Source organism: Sinohyriopsis cumingii, chromosome 7 (genome assembly GCF_028554795.1).
Source record: "Sinohyriopsis cumingii isolate HCF-2022 chromosome 7, ASM2855479v2, whole genome shotgun sequence".
Classification (NCBI taxonomy): Eukaryota; Metazoa; Mollusca; class Bivalvia; order Unionida; family Unionidae; genus Sinohyriopsis; species Sinohyriopsis cumingii.
In genome coordinates, this window is record NC_142967.1 from 13,534,131 (window position 1) to 13,551,076 (window position 16,946).

General features: G+C 35.3%; 1 protein-coding gene across 1 annotated transcript in view; it reads left to right on the forward strand.

Annotated features, from left to right (window-relative positions):
- The window catches only part of LOC149794755 (vitamin D3 receptor-like), a 50,283-nt gene extending 37,053 nt beyond the window's left edge, over positions 1-13,230 (forward strand). Inside the window, exons 3-4 of the mRNA XM_089964387.1 lie at positions 7,338-7,455; positions 11,690-13,230. Of these exons, the coding sequence (XP_089820513.1) occupies positions 7,338-7,455; positions 11,690-12,717 (1,146 nt within the window). The 3' untranslated portion in view covers positions 12,718-13,230. The remainder of the gene's footprint in view (positions 1-7,337; positions 7,456-11,689) is intronic.
- Positions 13,231-16,946: the final 3,716 nt, after the last annotated feature.

Below are 16,946 nucleotides of genomic sequence, written 5' to 3' on the forward strand. Positions count from 1 at the left end.
TGGGAGGTCACAGGTTCGATCCCCATCTGAGTCATACCAAAGACTTATAAAAATGGTACTAAAAGCTGCCTTGCAAGGAGCTCAGCTTAAGAGGTTAATGTTAGGACTGGTCAGCCTGGTGTCAGGATAATGTGACTGGGCAGGACATAACACTACATGTCTGCAGCATGATGTCCCAGTGCTAGACATCATTATAAACTGCCACACTGCAAACATCATAGCAGTATAATTGAAAAAGTTTGAAAACTATGTTAAAAATCAAAGTCACATACACACACACATACTATGGCTTTAAATATTCTGTTATTTTTATTTTGTAAATGTAAAAGTGTCTTGTAGTTCTTCCTATGCAAAATACTATAGACTGTTGGACTGTCAAGTGTTGGACTCATAATCCATTGATTGCTGGTTTGATACCTGTCCATGCCAGCCTGTGTTAGTTGCCTCATTGTGTCCTTGGAAAAGGCATTTAGCTCCTCTACATGATGTAGCCAATAATGTGTTAAAAATTACTTTAAAACCAACAAAACCAAAACCTTCTCCAAAATAAATCAAACTCAAAATGGCTGACTCCAGATTGTTGTACATTTGCACCAAAAGTTACCCAGTCTGAGCACAGAACAGTGCCAACTGACAGAAAATAGTTCAGTGCCACTGAAATGCAGTGGCAGTGAAGACTGAATTTTTCAAAGGCAATTCATTAGACTTGGTGGAAAATTTGTGAAATCATGCATAATCACCTTTTACCTATATCACGATGATTGTATTTTTGGCATTGATCAAACACTGTTTAAACAGTACACTTAATTTGTGCTTTGTAGACTGTCAGTTGAACAATAGGTTGAGAATAAACTTATGAATGGTGTCGGTCATGAATTGTCATGAAACTTGATGGGCATATTCATTTTGGAGGTTACTGTACACCTCAAGCAAAACTAGGTAACAATGACATATTATTCACAAACTTGAGTAAAGGTTTTGAATTTCGCTCATTTTATGTTAGTCATAAAACTAGTTGGGCATACAAACGTTTTGAGGATGCTAACCAGACCAGGCAAAAGTTGGTCACAGTGATCCACTTTTCTTGTTCTAATCATTCTGCAAGGTTTTCAGCTTGTTTGAGGTAATGGTATGACCCGTTGTCTGGTGTGCATGCCTACGAGATTGGATATGGATCAAACGTATTCACAGATGCTCCCATTTGTATGAATTCATGCAATTGGAAAGCAGTGATGAACGAGAACTCCTACAAATTAGTTTCAAGTCATGCACATATAAACGTACTCCATGCAGTATACAATTTTATTCAGCTGTTTGCCCATAAAGTGCTTGTCACAAAATATGTTAAGCCATTATCAATATTGCTGTGCATGTTGCAATGTGTAATTTTCATAATTGTTTACAAATCTGGTTTCTTCAGTTTTATATGAATGAATGTTAATTAAATTTGATTGGCACATTGGGCCCCATAACAAGCGTTCTGTTGAAGTTTGTACCATACATCAATGAAGTTTTACAAATGCAAAATTATAGTATGGGCTATCTTGAAGACTCAAAATGGCTGTTTGCCAGTGTTGTTCATCTTTAGATGACCATTTCATTGGTAAATACTGGCTGATCATAGTGATGAAGGCAATTTAGGAAGTATATCAGATTTTTGGAGTTGGGAAAGTTATTGCATAAAAATGTGAGTGATTTTGAACTCCAAAATTGTTAAATGCGAGTTCAGTATACATGATGGATGGACAAAAACAGATGGCATGCTGGTAAACCCTCATTTCAGTTCTATTTTGAAATTAAATGTAGAAAAGGTAGCCAAACAAGCCAAATTAAAATACGGACAATTTAAACGTAGAGTGCAATTTTTGTTTCTTTTCTCACCACAATTTAACCATGTTTGATCATGTGCTACGAAATCATGTAGCCCTAGCATAAAGGTTACAATAAATCTAATACATAAGAATTTGAAAATGAAAACAAAATGAAAGTATACTCTTTTTGAATAAGTACACTATGGCATTAATGGACTTAAAATCATAATACAGCATTATGGAATAGTAAATCTAGCATAGTTAAACTTCGGCAGAGCTTATATTAGTGAAAAATCTTATCTTGGAGCAGAAGTATTCAAAAGGCTTGACATGTGAACTGTGGAAAACTGTACATAACCATGAAGAACAGTTTTCAAACTGTACATAACTATGAAGAACAGTTTTCAAAATTGTTCCAGATGGCTAAGCTGCTTGTGTATTTGCCTCTTCAGACTGTGAAAGGTGGGTGGGGGTCTTAGTAAAAAAAACAATATTCATACACAGATTAGGAATAGATTAAGCTCAAAAACAATCAAGAGATTAATACTTATAAAATGAGATCAATATCTTTTAAAAGATTTTGATCTAATAAGGGTCGTACATTGGAGCTGGAAGAAAGAGAGATGAATATTGTAGTTGTATGTGAATTCTGAACAATGGCTGTTTCCTCCTCCCAATCATTTTTGTGACAAGGTGGGAAATCCCTCCACCGATATGATAAAATCCTGGGAGCATGTCTGCTTATTGCTAGTAGAAATGTTTCTCAGGAAATTCTGTACTAAATTTATGTCCTTTTTGTCTTCCCTAGCAATGGTGTGACTATGATAGCAACCGAAATGGAAAACCTTTTATCAGCTTCTTTAGAATGACTGAGCCAGTTTTGATGAGACTTGATAGGAATGTTTCTTGCATTGGCTTCCATAGCAACCATATAGAAAACACATTCTCAGCTTTACCAAAACAGCTCGGCCAATTCCAGTGAAACTAAATAATTTTTAGGACATGCTCATTCAAAATAATGTCCTCAGTGGCTCCATTAGCAATGGTGTGGCTTTCTTAGATACCAAGGGGCAGGTTTCACACAATCTTGAAAACTGCTCGAGTTTTACTTGTTACCATGAAAAGTGCTTAAATTTGTGGTTGGCATAAGAAAATACTTTGAAACAAACATATTTCTTTAAAAAATAATTTACTGATGCAGATATTAAAAAAATCCTTAAAAATTTAGAGACCTGGTCATCCTGAAATCTTCATTCAGTGTTTGGTCTCATCCATATTTAGTAAGGCTTCAGACTGGGTCACTTACATGTTTATTAGCACTCAGCCTCTTTGGGATTGTAAAAAAGACCACATGATATAATGAATGGATGCTGTCTTGATGAGACCATTAAGGCTGATAAAGTTGGTCTGCCATGGGAAGCATATTTTTTAAACAAAATTGCTGTAAGCACTAAACATGCTTTATATCTGAGTATGGTTGTTTTGGGGTTTAATACCATTTTTCAGCACAAGATAGGCTATACATGGCGGCCAGTATTAATGGTGGAGGAAAAACCTGGGAAAAGCCCAGAAAGAACCACTGACCCTCGAGAAGCTACTGGCAAGCTTTCTCACATATCCACATTGGCCGAATCCCAGACTCAAACCTATGCAGACAGAGGTGAGATGGCAGTGATCCATAATGGAGAGCGCTTTAGACCACTCGGCCACTTGGGGTCCCATATCTGAGTATGGCAAAAGCAAGAAACAACGAGTTTTGTCAAAAGACATTAGATCAATAATAGTGGCAGACACATTATAATATACTGACGCTATGAACATTACCATTGAATTTCATACCAATCATAGTAATCAAAAATCAAAGTCTCAGAATGGGACATTTCAGTCTCATTTGCATAAAAACCTCATAAAATTGTGAGTAGGATACAAAATAATGTATTTACTTAAAATCTTGGAAGAAAATCCATACAGCTAGTACCAATTTCAAAATCACTGGAATGTGGAATCTGCTGTAAATGTGTATGCATTTGCCTTGGCTGTAAAGTCCCCCACCATCAGTATATCTATGAACTTCTAGAGCTAAGTCCCCACCATCAGTATATATAGGGACTTATAGATCTAAAGTCCCCACCATCAGTATATCTAGGGACTAGTAGGGCTAACGTCTCCACCATCAGTATATCTATGAACTTCTAGAGCTAAGTCCCCACCATCAGTATATATAGGGACTTATAGATCTAAAGTCCCCACCATCAGTATATATAGGGACTTATAGATCTAAAGTCCCCACCATCTAGCTACTTTCAGACATAAAGTAATCTTAGCTTGATCAATGAGTGAAAAAAAATTGAGACCTCGGGGCAAGTGTGAAAAGCATACAAAAAATAAAATATTCACAGTAGGAATGAATTTTGAACATATGTTGCTTACATATGAACAAGTTGAAGTGTTGTAAACACTGTCAAATGGGAGTGATAATTGATGTAGATGAGGTGACAAACCTCTTGCCACATGCTCCAAAGCCCCTTGAGTTACAGTGTCTAGTTTACCAATATATGCTTAGGATTTCTTGTTTAAGAATGAAATACTTAATTCTACATTGATTAACTCTATACACCATAATCAACTCCTAAGTTTATTTACAGTTAATTATAGTGCTTGAAAATTTATAGTGGTAAAAACTCTTCAAGTGTTACTTTTACCTCCCATCAAATATGTCTGTTGCTACTTGAATAGTATATTTGACAGTTTTTTCCTCCTGTGAGAGATCACTCTGTTGATAAGGCTGCCTTTTACTTGGTAACTACTGAAGGGTACCTTTTACTGGGTAACTACTGAAGGGTACCTTTTACATTTTTACAAAAGATGCCAATGCACTATCTGGTCCAGTTGAAATTACAGTGTATGGGCCACTGTGGTCATTGGCCCATCAACCTGTGACCTGTGGGTTTTGAGTTGGGTCAGTTAATACTGACAGTTGTAGGATCATGGGCCAGTTAAATGTTCTAAAGACACTGTTACATTTGATTGGGAATGCCTTTTGATTTTCTGCAGGGCCAATTGATTTTCATGTGAGTTGGTTCTGCTGGCCAATGGAAACGTAGTAGCTTTACAGTAAAATAAAACATGTTGTTGTTGTTGTTGTTGTTGTGGGGTTTAACGCCATTTTTCAGCACACGAGAGGCTATACATGGCAGCCAGTATTAATGGTGGAGGAAGAACCCAGGAAAACCCAAGAAAGAACCACTGACCAAGAGAAGCTACTGGCAATAAAACATATAAAGACTGCGGAAAAGTGTATGTCTATGCTACTAGTAAATGCTTGTCTAGTTCCTTAGAAGAAGTAATTCTTGGTCACTAAACAGAGTAGCAGCAATGGCATATTGGATTGATTGATTGATTGATTGATTGATTGATTGTATTTTATGGCAAATCAGCACTTTTAGGCCTTTTAGCACTGTACAAAACATTATATACATGTATAGGATTGTTTAAAAAGTATAAATGGTCTATGTAATGAAGATTTAGATGAAAAGGTATTGAATATAAAGGACAGTATATACATTACATAAAAATACAAATGGTGATTGTATAAAAGTTATATCTTAGAATAAATTTACTTCTTTCAGGAATTTTAAAATACAAGAGATTTATTGTATTAAAAAGTTCCTTCATGTTGTGGTGCTAATCATGTGTAGGTTGGAGTTTACATCTCATTGCATGGGAACATGTCAAGCAAATAATGTAAAACTGACTTAAAGAATGGAAAATAAATAATAACATTTCACACTTTTTTCAGTTTTATTAACAGAATGAAACCTAATACTTATGTGATTTTGTTTTCCTTTTGTCTGTTCAAAATGCAGAATCCTTCTCCCCCCCCCCCATACACACACATTTAAAATTAAACTTTGTATATTTTATGAAGCATCTAAATAGTCTCTGCATTCTTTGCTCAGAAATTTTTTGTTTATTTCTCGCAGTACATGCATGTGAATGCATTTGAGTAGGCAAGTCTTTAAATATTAAACAGACCGCTCCGGTGGCCTAGTGGTTAGAGTGTCCGCCTTGGAAGAGGGAGGTCATGGGTTTGATCCCCAGTTGTACCAAAGACTTACAAAAATGATACTAAGAGCTGCCTCACTAGGCACTCAACATTAAGAGGTTAGTGTTAGGACTGGTCAGCCTGGTGTCAGGATAATGTGACTGGGTTGGACATCATGTTTCATGTCTGCAGCATGATGCCCCAGTGTTAGACATCACTATAAACTGCCAAACTGCAGACATCATAGTGATATGACTGAAAATTTTTTAAAGCTATATTAAAAATCCTAATCACACACTCACATTTACAAGTTTTGGCCGATAAATCATTGCCACACCTATAATGATATTACCTGGTGGTTATGAGGCTGATATCACATATTCATTAAAAGCTGTAAAACTCTGCAGCCAATTTGGTCTGCACACGTCAGTGTTCATTTTATGCACTTACCATTATTTCTTGTGGCTGTTGAGCTACAGTTGACAGAAGGGTTCTTTTAGCAATGTGTACAGGTGTGTTCTGGAAAGATTTGCATGGAGCAAAGTTGCATATTTTAATAAACAGCTGACATCAGAAGCCATATCATCCATCAGTATTAGTTGACGTAGTTATCATGGGATTAATTATAATTCTATCCTCCCCACCCCCAATAAAGTGTAGGAATGTTGGAACCTATATTGAAAGACCACCCCTTCTGCCAAAAAGTTATTTTTCAGGTGGTCTCTCATGATAGATCAAACACTATAATAAATAAATCTATGCTTGAATAGCCCAGTCTGTCAGAACAGGAGGTCTCATAACAGAGGACTCTCAAGACAGGCTTTAATGTATCACGAATTTCAATTTGAAAGAATGTGACATTTTTTCACAAGTTAATCCTGGTTTTGGGCTTGAAGGAATTTTAATCTTTTCATGCCTTAAGGCATGATGCCCAGTTTCCTTTAGCAAATATATTTTGTTTTCTTATTAATAGTAACAAGCTTTATGATTTTACTAAAATTAGTAAAAGGTATAAACCCACTGGCCTTTTAGATATATTTTATATGTCAAGGGAGAGCCTTCAAATTTAGAAAAATTATTATACCTGGTAGCAGTTTTCTCCCTTGAATAGTGTTTCCTTAAAAGGAAATCACTAAATAATTCTTCCAGTAATGTTTCAAATGCGAATATAAATTCTGTAGTGACTTACAAAAAAAAAGAAAATTTAGAAAAATATTATAAAAATTATTTAGACTTGAGAGTTAAGAGTATGTCAGTGATAGTTAGAAGGACCATGTAATATGTCTGGGGTTATGCTGTTCCATCTAATGCTGTGTAGATTATGTTCAGTTGAAGCTATAAAGGGATAAATTTTCTCAATGCTTTCATTTTTTTCATGGTGAACTGTCGCTGTCATGGCTGTTTTGTACAGTAAATAAATGTAGAAGTCACAAGTGTTATCCAAAATCAAGTTATTTTGTCTTTTCATTTTATATTTACAGGCACAACAATGTTTGTTCCAAAACAACTGCAGTATTGATGTTAGAACCCGCAGGTTCTGCCCGTATTGCCGCTTGAAAAAGTGCATGGATGTTGGAATGAAGAGAGAAATGATTCTAGGTAAACACAAATGCTGTATCAGAATTAATGCAAAATGTTAGTACTGATAACTTAATTGCTTTTTTTTTATTATATATATATATATATATATATATATATATATATATATATATATATATATATATATATATTAAATGTAAAAATACACCGCCATTGGGCAATAGACTCCAGCTGTAGTCTGTAAAGGTGATCCATTCTGATTTTGATGACCTACCTCTAGATTTATGAAGTCATGTGATATAATTGTGCATTTGATTACAGAGTCCTGACTAAATGTGTATGACTGGGTATGGTATAAAACTTGTGTTTTCTTACACCACACAGTTCATAGAATAGCAGCCACTTATGCACACACTGTGGGTTTGATGTTTGGGCATATCTTATGGCACTCTTTAAAGAGGCTCAATTTTTAGTTATACTGTCATAGACAAGAAGAGCTTATGGGATAGTCTGTCCATCCATTAGCACAAGTTTGTTATCACTACTCCTCCTAAACTCTTTGGATGATTGCCTTGAGTCTTTACACATTTATTCATCCCATGGTCCAAATGGTCCAAAATGAAAGTGATGCCAGTCTGACATCCAATATGGTTATCACAGCTGCCATCTTCAAAATCATATCACTAGTCCTGCTTGATACATGGTCTCATCAAAATGATGTTTATGGTAGACTTCTTATGATGCTTAGTTGGGCTTATATGAACATGGTTCCAATCGAATGTCCAATATGACGACCACTGCAGCCATCTATAAATTCATGTTATTGATACTCATCCTGAATGGAAAGTCATATTAACATGGGATTTTCACTAAAAGACTCCTTCTTATGTCTACCTGCTCCAAAATAAAAATGGTGCTGATCTGAAATCCACATGGTCACCATGGCAGCAATCTTAAAAATCTTGTTGTCACAAACTCTTGAACAGAACATCATATTGACATGTGTTTTCTTCTGATGATGTCCAGTCAACCTTCAAATGAAACTGGTGCTAATCTGCATCCAGTATATTTACCACAGCTGCCATCTTGAAAGATTTTATTGCTACCACTAAATATAAAATCATATCTTGAAAATAGTCTTTACTACTCTCCAAATGAATGGCTATATCAACTTGGGGTTTTCACGAATAGACTTCTTTACATGTGAAGTTGGTCTTAAATGGTACCAGTCATACATCCAGTAAGGCTGTAATGATGACTTTCATTAAAAAAACTTGTTAGCACTACTTCTCCTAAATAGATGGTCATTATATGGGGGTTTTGACCAAGACTTCTTATGATGTATATTTTGTCCTAAATGAAAATGTTTTCAAGCTGACATCCAGTATGTGTACCACAGCAGCTAATTTGAAAATCTTGTTATCACTGAAAAAATGTCAGAGATGGTTTCAGCACTCAACAGTTAAAAGGAAGAAGTAGTCTTATATTAAATTCCTGGAAATTCTTTTCACCCAGTACAGTATCAGTCCCTTCAAGGGACTTGTGTTTGTTTTATCAGTATCATGTGTTATGTATATTTAATTTATATTGTTTTCTTGACTTTTGTCTGTGATTGAGGGTAGAGTTTTTGCCTACAAGATTTTTATCACATTTTTTAAGATAAGTACTAAAATTTGAATTTAAGGACTAACCTTGTTTACAAGCTTAGAATGTTTTGGAAGTGAATTTGTTAACAGTTTGATTTCATTTTTCATTAAAAATTACTTGCATCTAGGAAATTGCAGAATGGTCTATTGCATCATGGGTCAAGTAAATATTTGTATATATGGCTAATTTGGTAAACTATTCATTCCTGTTTTAATACTAGTGTTTGGGAATCTATGATCAGAGTTTATAATTGTGTTCATTTATAAATTGAGAGGAATTATTTGTTAAATTATTCATTGGAATTACAAAGTGCTTGATAAGCTTTTTGTAATTCCAAAGAATAATTTATGACTTTTTGGACTAAAGCACTAATTTTGGATTATTGAGAACTCATTCAAAGACATTCTGGATTACATCATTGTGGTATGTCAGAACATTCAAGACTTGGAATTCATTCAGAACATTCTATACTTTTAGACATGTGATAGGACATTTAGGATTATTTGGGATTTAATTCTCAATACTGTGTCACTTAATTTGCACTATGTATTGTAGGGAAAGCATTTGTTGAATTTTAGTCAGATTGTTGGCTTCACTTTCTTTCTGTTGCATATTGCACGACATATTTATAACATATGTTATTACTGACAATTAGGAATCCTATTTCTGGTGTCATTTTTGTACCTTGTTCAGGTGAGAGAACTTACAAGGCATGAAAAATATTTAAAATGCTGCTATTTCTGCTAGACAAGAGGCCACAAAGTGAATACCACATTCACCAAAATACTGTGCCCTTTGAAAGTTTCTTCTTTGGGTAAATTGTAAAAGGTTGAAGCTCATCATAAAAAGTAGATTCCAGTGATATCATAAATTTATATATTCATACAAGAAGAGTTAGCTCTCTTGTGTTGGGAGCTCTCCACTTCAGGACACACAGTACTAATGATATGGAAAAATGGGAAACAGCCTGGAAATGGTTGTACATGAAATAGAGTTTATATGGGTTTGGCTGACCAGGATTGGTTAATAATGTAAGTTATGTTTAGAAAGAAGAATCTTTTAAGAGCTTATCCTAGTTGGAAGTGGAAAAAAAATAGATACATTATTTTATTGATGGAATTTCAGTCCTTTAACAGTCTTGAGTTTGGAACACTCATTACTGAAATTAGCACCTGACTCTTTGGTACAGAATTGAAAGCACGTGTTTCAAACACATGCAGGTCCAGAATATGCCATGGCTTATATCCTTTCCTCTACACAGAAGCTGACATCCAGGTTTCATCTATACTGAGAAATATAGGTTTGATCATAAGCACACACAAATTTTAAGTTATTGAATTTTTAAAATCAAGGTGTTTGCATAGGCTTACTATGCAAACTAAATTAGTACCTTGAGTCCTTTAGAGTTGCATATGGTTATGCAGAATAAAGCATTTTTGATTTGTTTTTTTATATTGATTGAACCCATAAATATAAGTATCAATGAGACGGAAAAACATAGTGGTATGTTCAGGGAGATGTAGGTAGGTAGGTAGGGTTTAATGACACACAATCACAATAATGGTTACATGATTCAAACAATGTAAACAAAAAAGAATTGCACAAAACATTTCGGAAGATAAACCCTTCCAAATAAAACAAATGTTAAAGAAAAATGGGTAGGCATTTATTAAGGCATGTTTTGGTATCACAGTAAATATTCTGAGGGGCCCCGAGTGGCCGAGTGGTGTAAAGTGTTCTTCGTTATGGATCACTATCATCTCACCTCTGTCTGCATGGGTTCAAGTTGAAAATCTTGTTATTGTTACCCTTACAAAAGAGCAAGTTGGTTCAACATGGGGTTTCCAACAAAGGACATCTTACAGTGTCTAGTTGGTCCTAAATTGAAATGCTGCCAGTCTGATATCCAATATGACCACCATTGTCAACCATCTTGAAAATCTTGTTATTGTTACTCTTACAAGAGAGCAAGTTCAAGTTTCCAACAAAGGGCTTACAATGTCTATTTGGTTCTAAATGAAAATGGTACCAGTCTGTCATCCACATCAAGTACCGGATACTACCCTTACAACAAAGATCACACACAACAAAAGTCACTGTGACTTGCATTTAATGCTTTTTATTAATATTGGTTAAGTTTATATGATTTGCTCATGACCAAACAGATTCTTGCCTAGACACAATGCCCTTTCTGACCAGTGCTTATGAAAGAAGGAATCAATATGTGTACTGAAATTCATAATAATAACTCTACATTGTAGATTATGATAGATTACCCTCAGCAGATTAACTGGGTAATTATTGTAAATGTTAAGGAATATAAGAATTTGATGAATGGACTACATGCGTTTTGTTTGATGCCTCACCTGTAGTGTCTAATAAAGGTAATTATTATGCGTTCATGGTTGCCACTTAAAGGTTATTCAAGGTCTGTGACTTTCATGCATCAAAAATCATGCTCCTTAGGATGGACAATGATGACAGATTTTGATGAACAATGCTTTTCTTAAAACATAATACAATATTTTTATTATTGTCAGGCTTTTATCAACTTATATAGTACTTTAATGCCATAAAAAGAACACTGTGTCAGCAGGCAAGACAGTAGCAGATGACAAAATACATTTGAGTACTTTCTTTCTTGCAGATGAAAATGAAAGGAAGGTGCGAATGCAAAAGGTCATAGAGAATCGAATGAAGAGAAATCAGGAAGGTAAGCTGAATGTAAAAGAGGAGCCACAGTCAGACCCTGAATCAGTACAACCAGACCAGTCAGGTTTGGCCTCCTCTTCATCCACCTCTTACTTTACTGAAAGGCTTATTCATCCTCAGATGAGTCCTTCCAAAGAGATGGATGGGGATTCAGAAGAGAAAGGGGCATTCTTTTCAGCTGTTTTTAATTCCAGTGCCTTTTTTGAAAAAGGGAAAGTTCCTATTCCACTTCCAAATGAGGTTCCCCAGGATCCATCTATGTATCGTGTTCTGAATGAGCAAGAAAGAATTATGTCCTCTCAGCTTCGAGTTTCATATGCTACAACTCTTGGTGAAATGTTTTGGGAAAACAGTGAACTTAATGAAGATAGCTACCACTGTGCAGATGATCTTGTGAATAATTCAGAGCTAGCAGTGCGACGTCTTATAAAGTTCATCAAAACAGTGGAAGATTTCCAGGTTCTGAGTCAGGAGGACCAGATTGCAGCATTGAAGGCATGTGTTTTGAACTCCTTGCTCTTAAGGTCAGTTGTTTTCTACAAAATTGACCGAGATGCGTGGAAAACACCAACAGGAGAAATCCCAACATCAATATTGATGAAAACCACATCTAACAGACGACTTCATGAGTGTCATGTTAGTTATTGTCGTACAATGAAAATGATCATTCAGGATGATATGACCATGTTTGGACTTCTGCAGGTCATCATCATCTTCAACCCAGATGGGAAGGACATGAAAAATCGAGAATTCATTTCCAATATACAAGATAAATACCTCATCCTCTTGAAGCATTACCTGGAATCAAAGTTCACCTTTGATTATGGCAGAGATTACAATGTTATTTTGCTTCAGAAACTTTCAGACTTGAAAGGGCTCAGTGAAGAACATGCCAAAATTCTCCTTCTGGTTAATCCAAATCAGATTGAACCACTAATGCTTGAGGTGCTCAACCTTAAATGAATGTTAAACAAGTTTTGTTTTCACTGTGTTAATCAGATTTTGTCTTAAACACAAATTTTTTAGTTTGTATAATTTCACAGTTTGGAAAGAACAAGAAAACATGTTATGCAAGACCTACATTTGAAAACCAACTATATAATGTATGTTACTATAGGCAGGAAGTCACAGTAAGCAGGTATGGTCCACAAATTAATTCAGGTGGAATCTCATAATTTTGTGGTGAGGATATGACATCTACCGTTGTACAAGTTGGAACTATCTTGTCTGTAGCTAAATATAGTAACATATTCGCCAGGGATAATGCACTGGTATAATATAAACAAAGAGCTCAATACTGCAAACTGATATTATAATATAGTGGCAGTTTTCTGTTCTGGCTTGCAGATTCAAATTTAAAAAATCGTGTAAAGTCCCGAAGAGTAGAAGTGCTGCTTTCAAATATAAATAGATTTTAGTTGGACTTGAAATGTGCCAGCTTAATGATCAGAACATGTGTTTCTTTTAATATATATATATATAATATATATATATATATATATATATATATATATATATATATATATATATATATATATATATATATATATATATAGCTTGCATTTAAAAATCCAAGTCCCAAAGTCTAAACGTATATGTTTTTTGTGCTTATTGTTGATTTATTCTTGAAATAGGTATTTTTTTAGAAGTAGAAATATCACAGCTTGAAACAGATCTTGAAAAGAATGTGATTAATGTTTAACTATTAAGATGAAATAATTAATTTGTAGAATCTTGGACCCTTGTGGACGTATTGTGTTTTTCAGTGTACAAATACATATGGTGGCTCAGGAGTCTGCCACAGTAAAAGGGCTTGGTAGCCCAGCATAATTCATTTGCTTTGAGAAGGTATTTTATAATGAAACTGTTGACTTTATCATATCTTTTTTCTTGCTCTCTGTCACTAATAATTATTCTTCAGTGAGAAATGTTTCATTACTTGTTGTTTGAAGCAATAAAGAACAATTTGTATGATGCAGCAGGCCACTGGACAACCTTGATTCAAGCTTTGTTAGCCCACACCCAGCATTCGGGTGCACCTGGATTCCAGGCACAAGGTTCATTGGTACATCATAAATAGGGCATTAGATGCAGTAGCAGATGAATTACAATACTGGATATGTAGTGTGGAGGTCCTAGGATTGTGCCTTTCCCAAGTAATTGTGGGTCATACCATGGCCTGACATTGTTTCAGTCTGCCCAAAACAGGTGATGAGTGTTCTAGCTACAGGTTGTTATGGAGAGGAGCACCATCTCTGTATTTCTTACAACCAAATGGCATTTTGTTTGTCACAGAAAATATTGGCTGCTGTTAACTATAGATGAAGCGTGTCTGACCCCTCCTCTTTTGTTACAGAACTTTGAGATGTCAAAGAACTTGAACTTAAATCTGCAAGAGATCAGTAATTTCATATCCCTAGAAGTACACTGACTCAAATGCTTACCTCCTATTTCAGTCCTAATGCAGTTTATAGACTTTGGCACACTCTCAGCGATGATAATTATTAAAAAAAACAACTGTCCAGAAACTAAAATTTGTCTTCTTGATTTATTTCTACTAAAACAGTTGGCTTGTTACATAACATGTCATATACCTAATGATGATTTTTTTTATTGTCCAGGCTGGTTTGGCTTGGACAATAGTTTACACCCTTAGTTTGTGACCGTCTGACCGTCAGAAGATCATCTTGATGGCCAGTTTAGGGTTGCAGCAAAACTAAAAGGTTGGGACACATGGCTTGGGAATTATCATAAATATACACACAGACACAGACAAACCAATCCTAATGATCACCTTTACGCAGTAGTCACCTGTTCACAACTGCCATTCCAATTTCCCTCACAGCAGATGCCTATAAAAATTACCTGTGTGTAACTGTCACCAGCCTTCTCCAGTCAGTGACCAGTTTTTCCTAACCAAATAATGATTTCTCGCATAAGTCCAGTCACCTTGACAGTGTGAAAAGGTGTCAATATTTTCCAGTTCGAAAGGGATGCAGTTCTTTAGGTAGAGGATTGCAACAGTTGGTTTGGTGGATGGTGGGAAAAGTAGTTGTCGCAGCAGAAATGGAAGGTGCCTTTTGTGACAGTGTGACAGGTGTAGTCAAATATTGGCACTTGAAGCTTGGTTCATGGGTCACATCAAATAACTATATATCGCTTCTTCTGATTATCTATTCATCACAGGCTTCTCACATTAGTCAAATGTCTTTTGATCTTGGTAAGTGGAGTGACAGACCAATCCAGGTATTGTTTTTATAGTGTGAACAAAGATCGGTTTATATTTTTAAGTTAGTGATTTCATTTATAGCATGGATTAAAGTTGTCAGAATATAGTAATCTTGTGTTGAACATACATTTGATAGAGAACGACAGACACCTGTGATTATGATTGTTTTATAGTTTACATAAAATGATCTTAATAATAATAACAACAATAATGATATTCAGTGCATGGTATTTGTTCAAAAATCCAGTTTGAAGATGAACTTGTGTAAAGCAGTAACCTGTGTGCAACAGCCAGTATTGCCTTTTCGCATGAGTGGCCACTATTGACAGAACAACTGTATGGTCTTAGTAAAATTAGTAACAAAGTATATATCCATTAGCCTTTCAGGTCACTTTTATAAGTCAAGAGATGCAACTCATATTTAGATAAATTGGAATTTACAGTTGACATACCATATAGCATGTTTTGGGTGCATTATTGAAATGTTTGTTTTGTGGGTTTAATGCCATTTTTCAGCACAGCAGTCAGTATATCTGGTAGAGCAGTGCTGTCCAACCTTTTTGACACAATGGGCCACTGAAAAATGTTTTTCTTGAAGCCTAGGGCTGCAGCAGAAAACTGAAAGGCAGTGACTGTATAGCTGCTCGAGCTCTGGCGGGCCATTTAAATAGCCTGCGGGCTGCATGTTGGACAGCACTGTGGTAGAGGAAGAACCACTGACCCATGGTAAGGTACTGGCAAGCTTTCTCACATGTCCACAATGGCAGAGTCACTGACCCATGGTAAGGTACTGGCAAGCTTTCTCACATTTCCACAATGGCAGAGTCACTGGCCTATGGTATGATACTGGCAAGCTTTCTCACATGTCCACAATGGCAGAGTCACTGACCCATGGTAAGGTACTGGCAAGCTTTCTCACATTTCCACAATGGCGGAGTCCAAAACTTGAACCTACGCAAACACAAGTAAGATGTGAGTGATTGTTAATGGCAAGTGCCTTAGACCATTCAGCCACCCAGGACGCCATTTCTTAAAATATACAAAGATCTTTGTTACCTTGCCCAGTGTATTGGGATTCAATAGGAAGGCATGAAGGAGAAGAAAGATGGAACAAAATATGTGTGGACATTCCACTTTTTTTAAAGTTTAAAGTTATTGTGGTTGTGCTTTAGTCCCTTGTTGTCAATAATTTTGTGCCTAGGCACTGTTCTTTGGTGTTTTTGGGGCAATAGACAATTTTTTCATCATGCTTGAACTGAGAGTGAGAGAAAGAGTATCATGCATGAGTTATCATTGCAAAGAAAGTTTACAAACTGTGTTAAATTTTTTGTTAGCCTTAACAAGCAATATATCTGAAAATATTCAGCAAGTTAATAAATTTCATTTGAAATTAAGTTAAATGTAAGAATCTGTTTATGACATAATAAAAAATACTGACTTTATTTAATAAAAATATAATAAGTGAATTGAAATTGCTGTTAAATACATTTGTTATACATGTAATATATAGGAATAAATGTAATTTAGGCTTAATAGCTTGTCCAACACAAGATAATGTGCATGATAGAAGTGTTATACAGCTTTTCCTTAATATAACATGATTTCAAATACAACATGGTACTGTTGTGGAGCCCTTTATCCAAATGAAACTGTTTTACTTGAATTGGTCCTTCAAATTTTGACACTATGGACTGGATGCAAATAAAATAAAGGTTAGTATTATACAGTTATTTCCTTAAAAAATTATTTGACAGAATTAAATACATACCATAAGGTGAAATATTTAATTGACATAAATTAAAATTGCTGTTACACATTTCACTGGCATTTTGTATATTACCACCACCACTACTACATTGAAGCAGTCATCAAATATTTTTTCATTCTGTGTCTCAGTTTGGTACATGACATTATAGACAGTTATAAACCCTTACAATAACATTAAACGGAGGGAAAGCAGAGT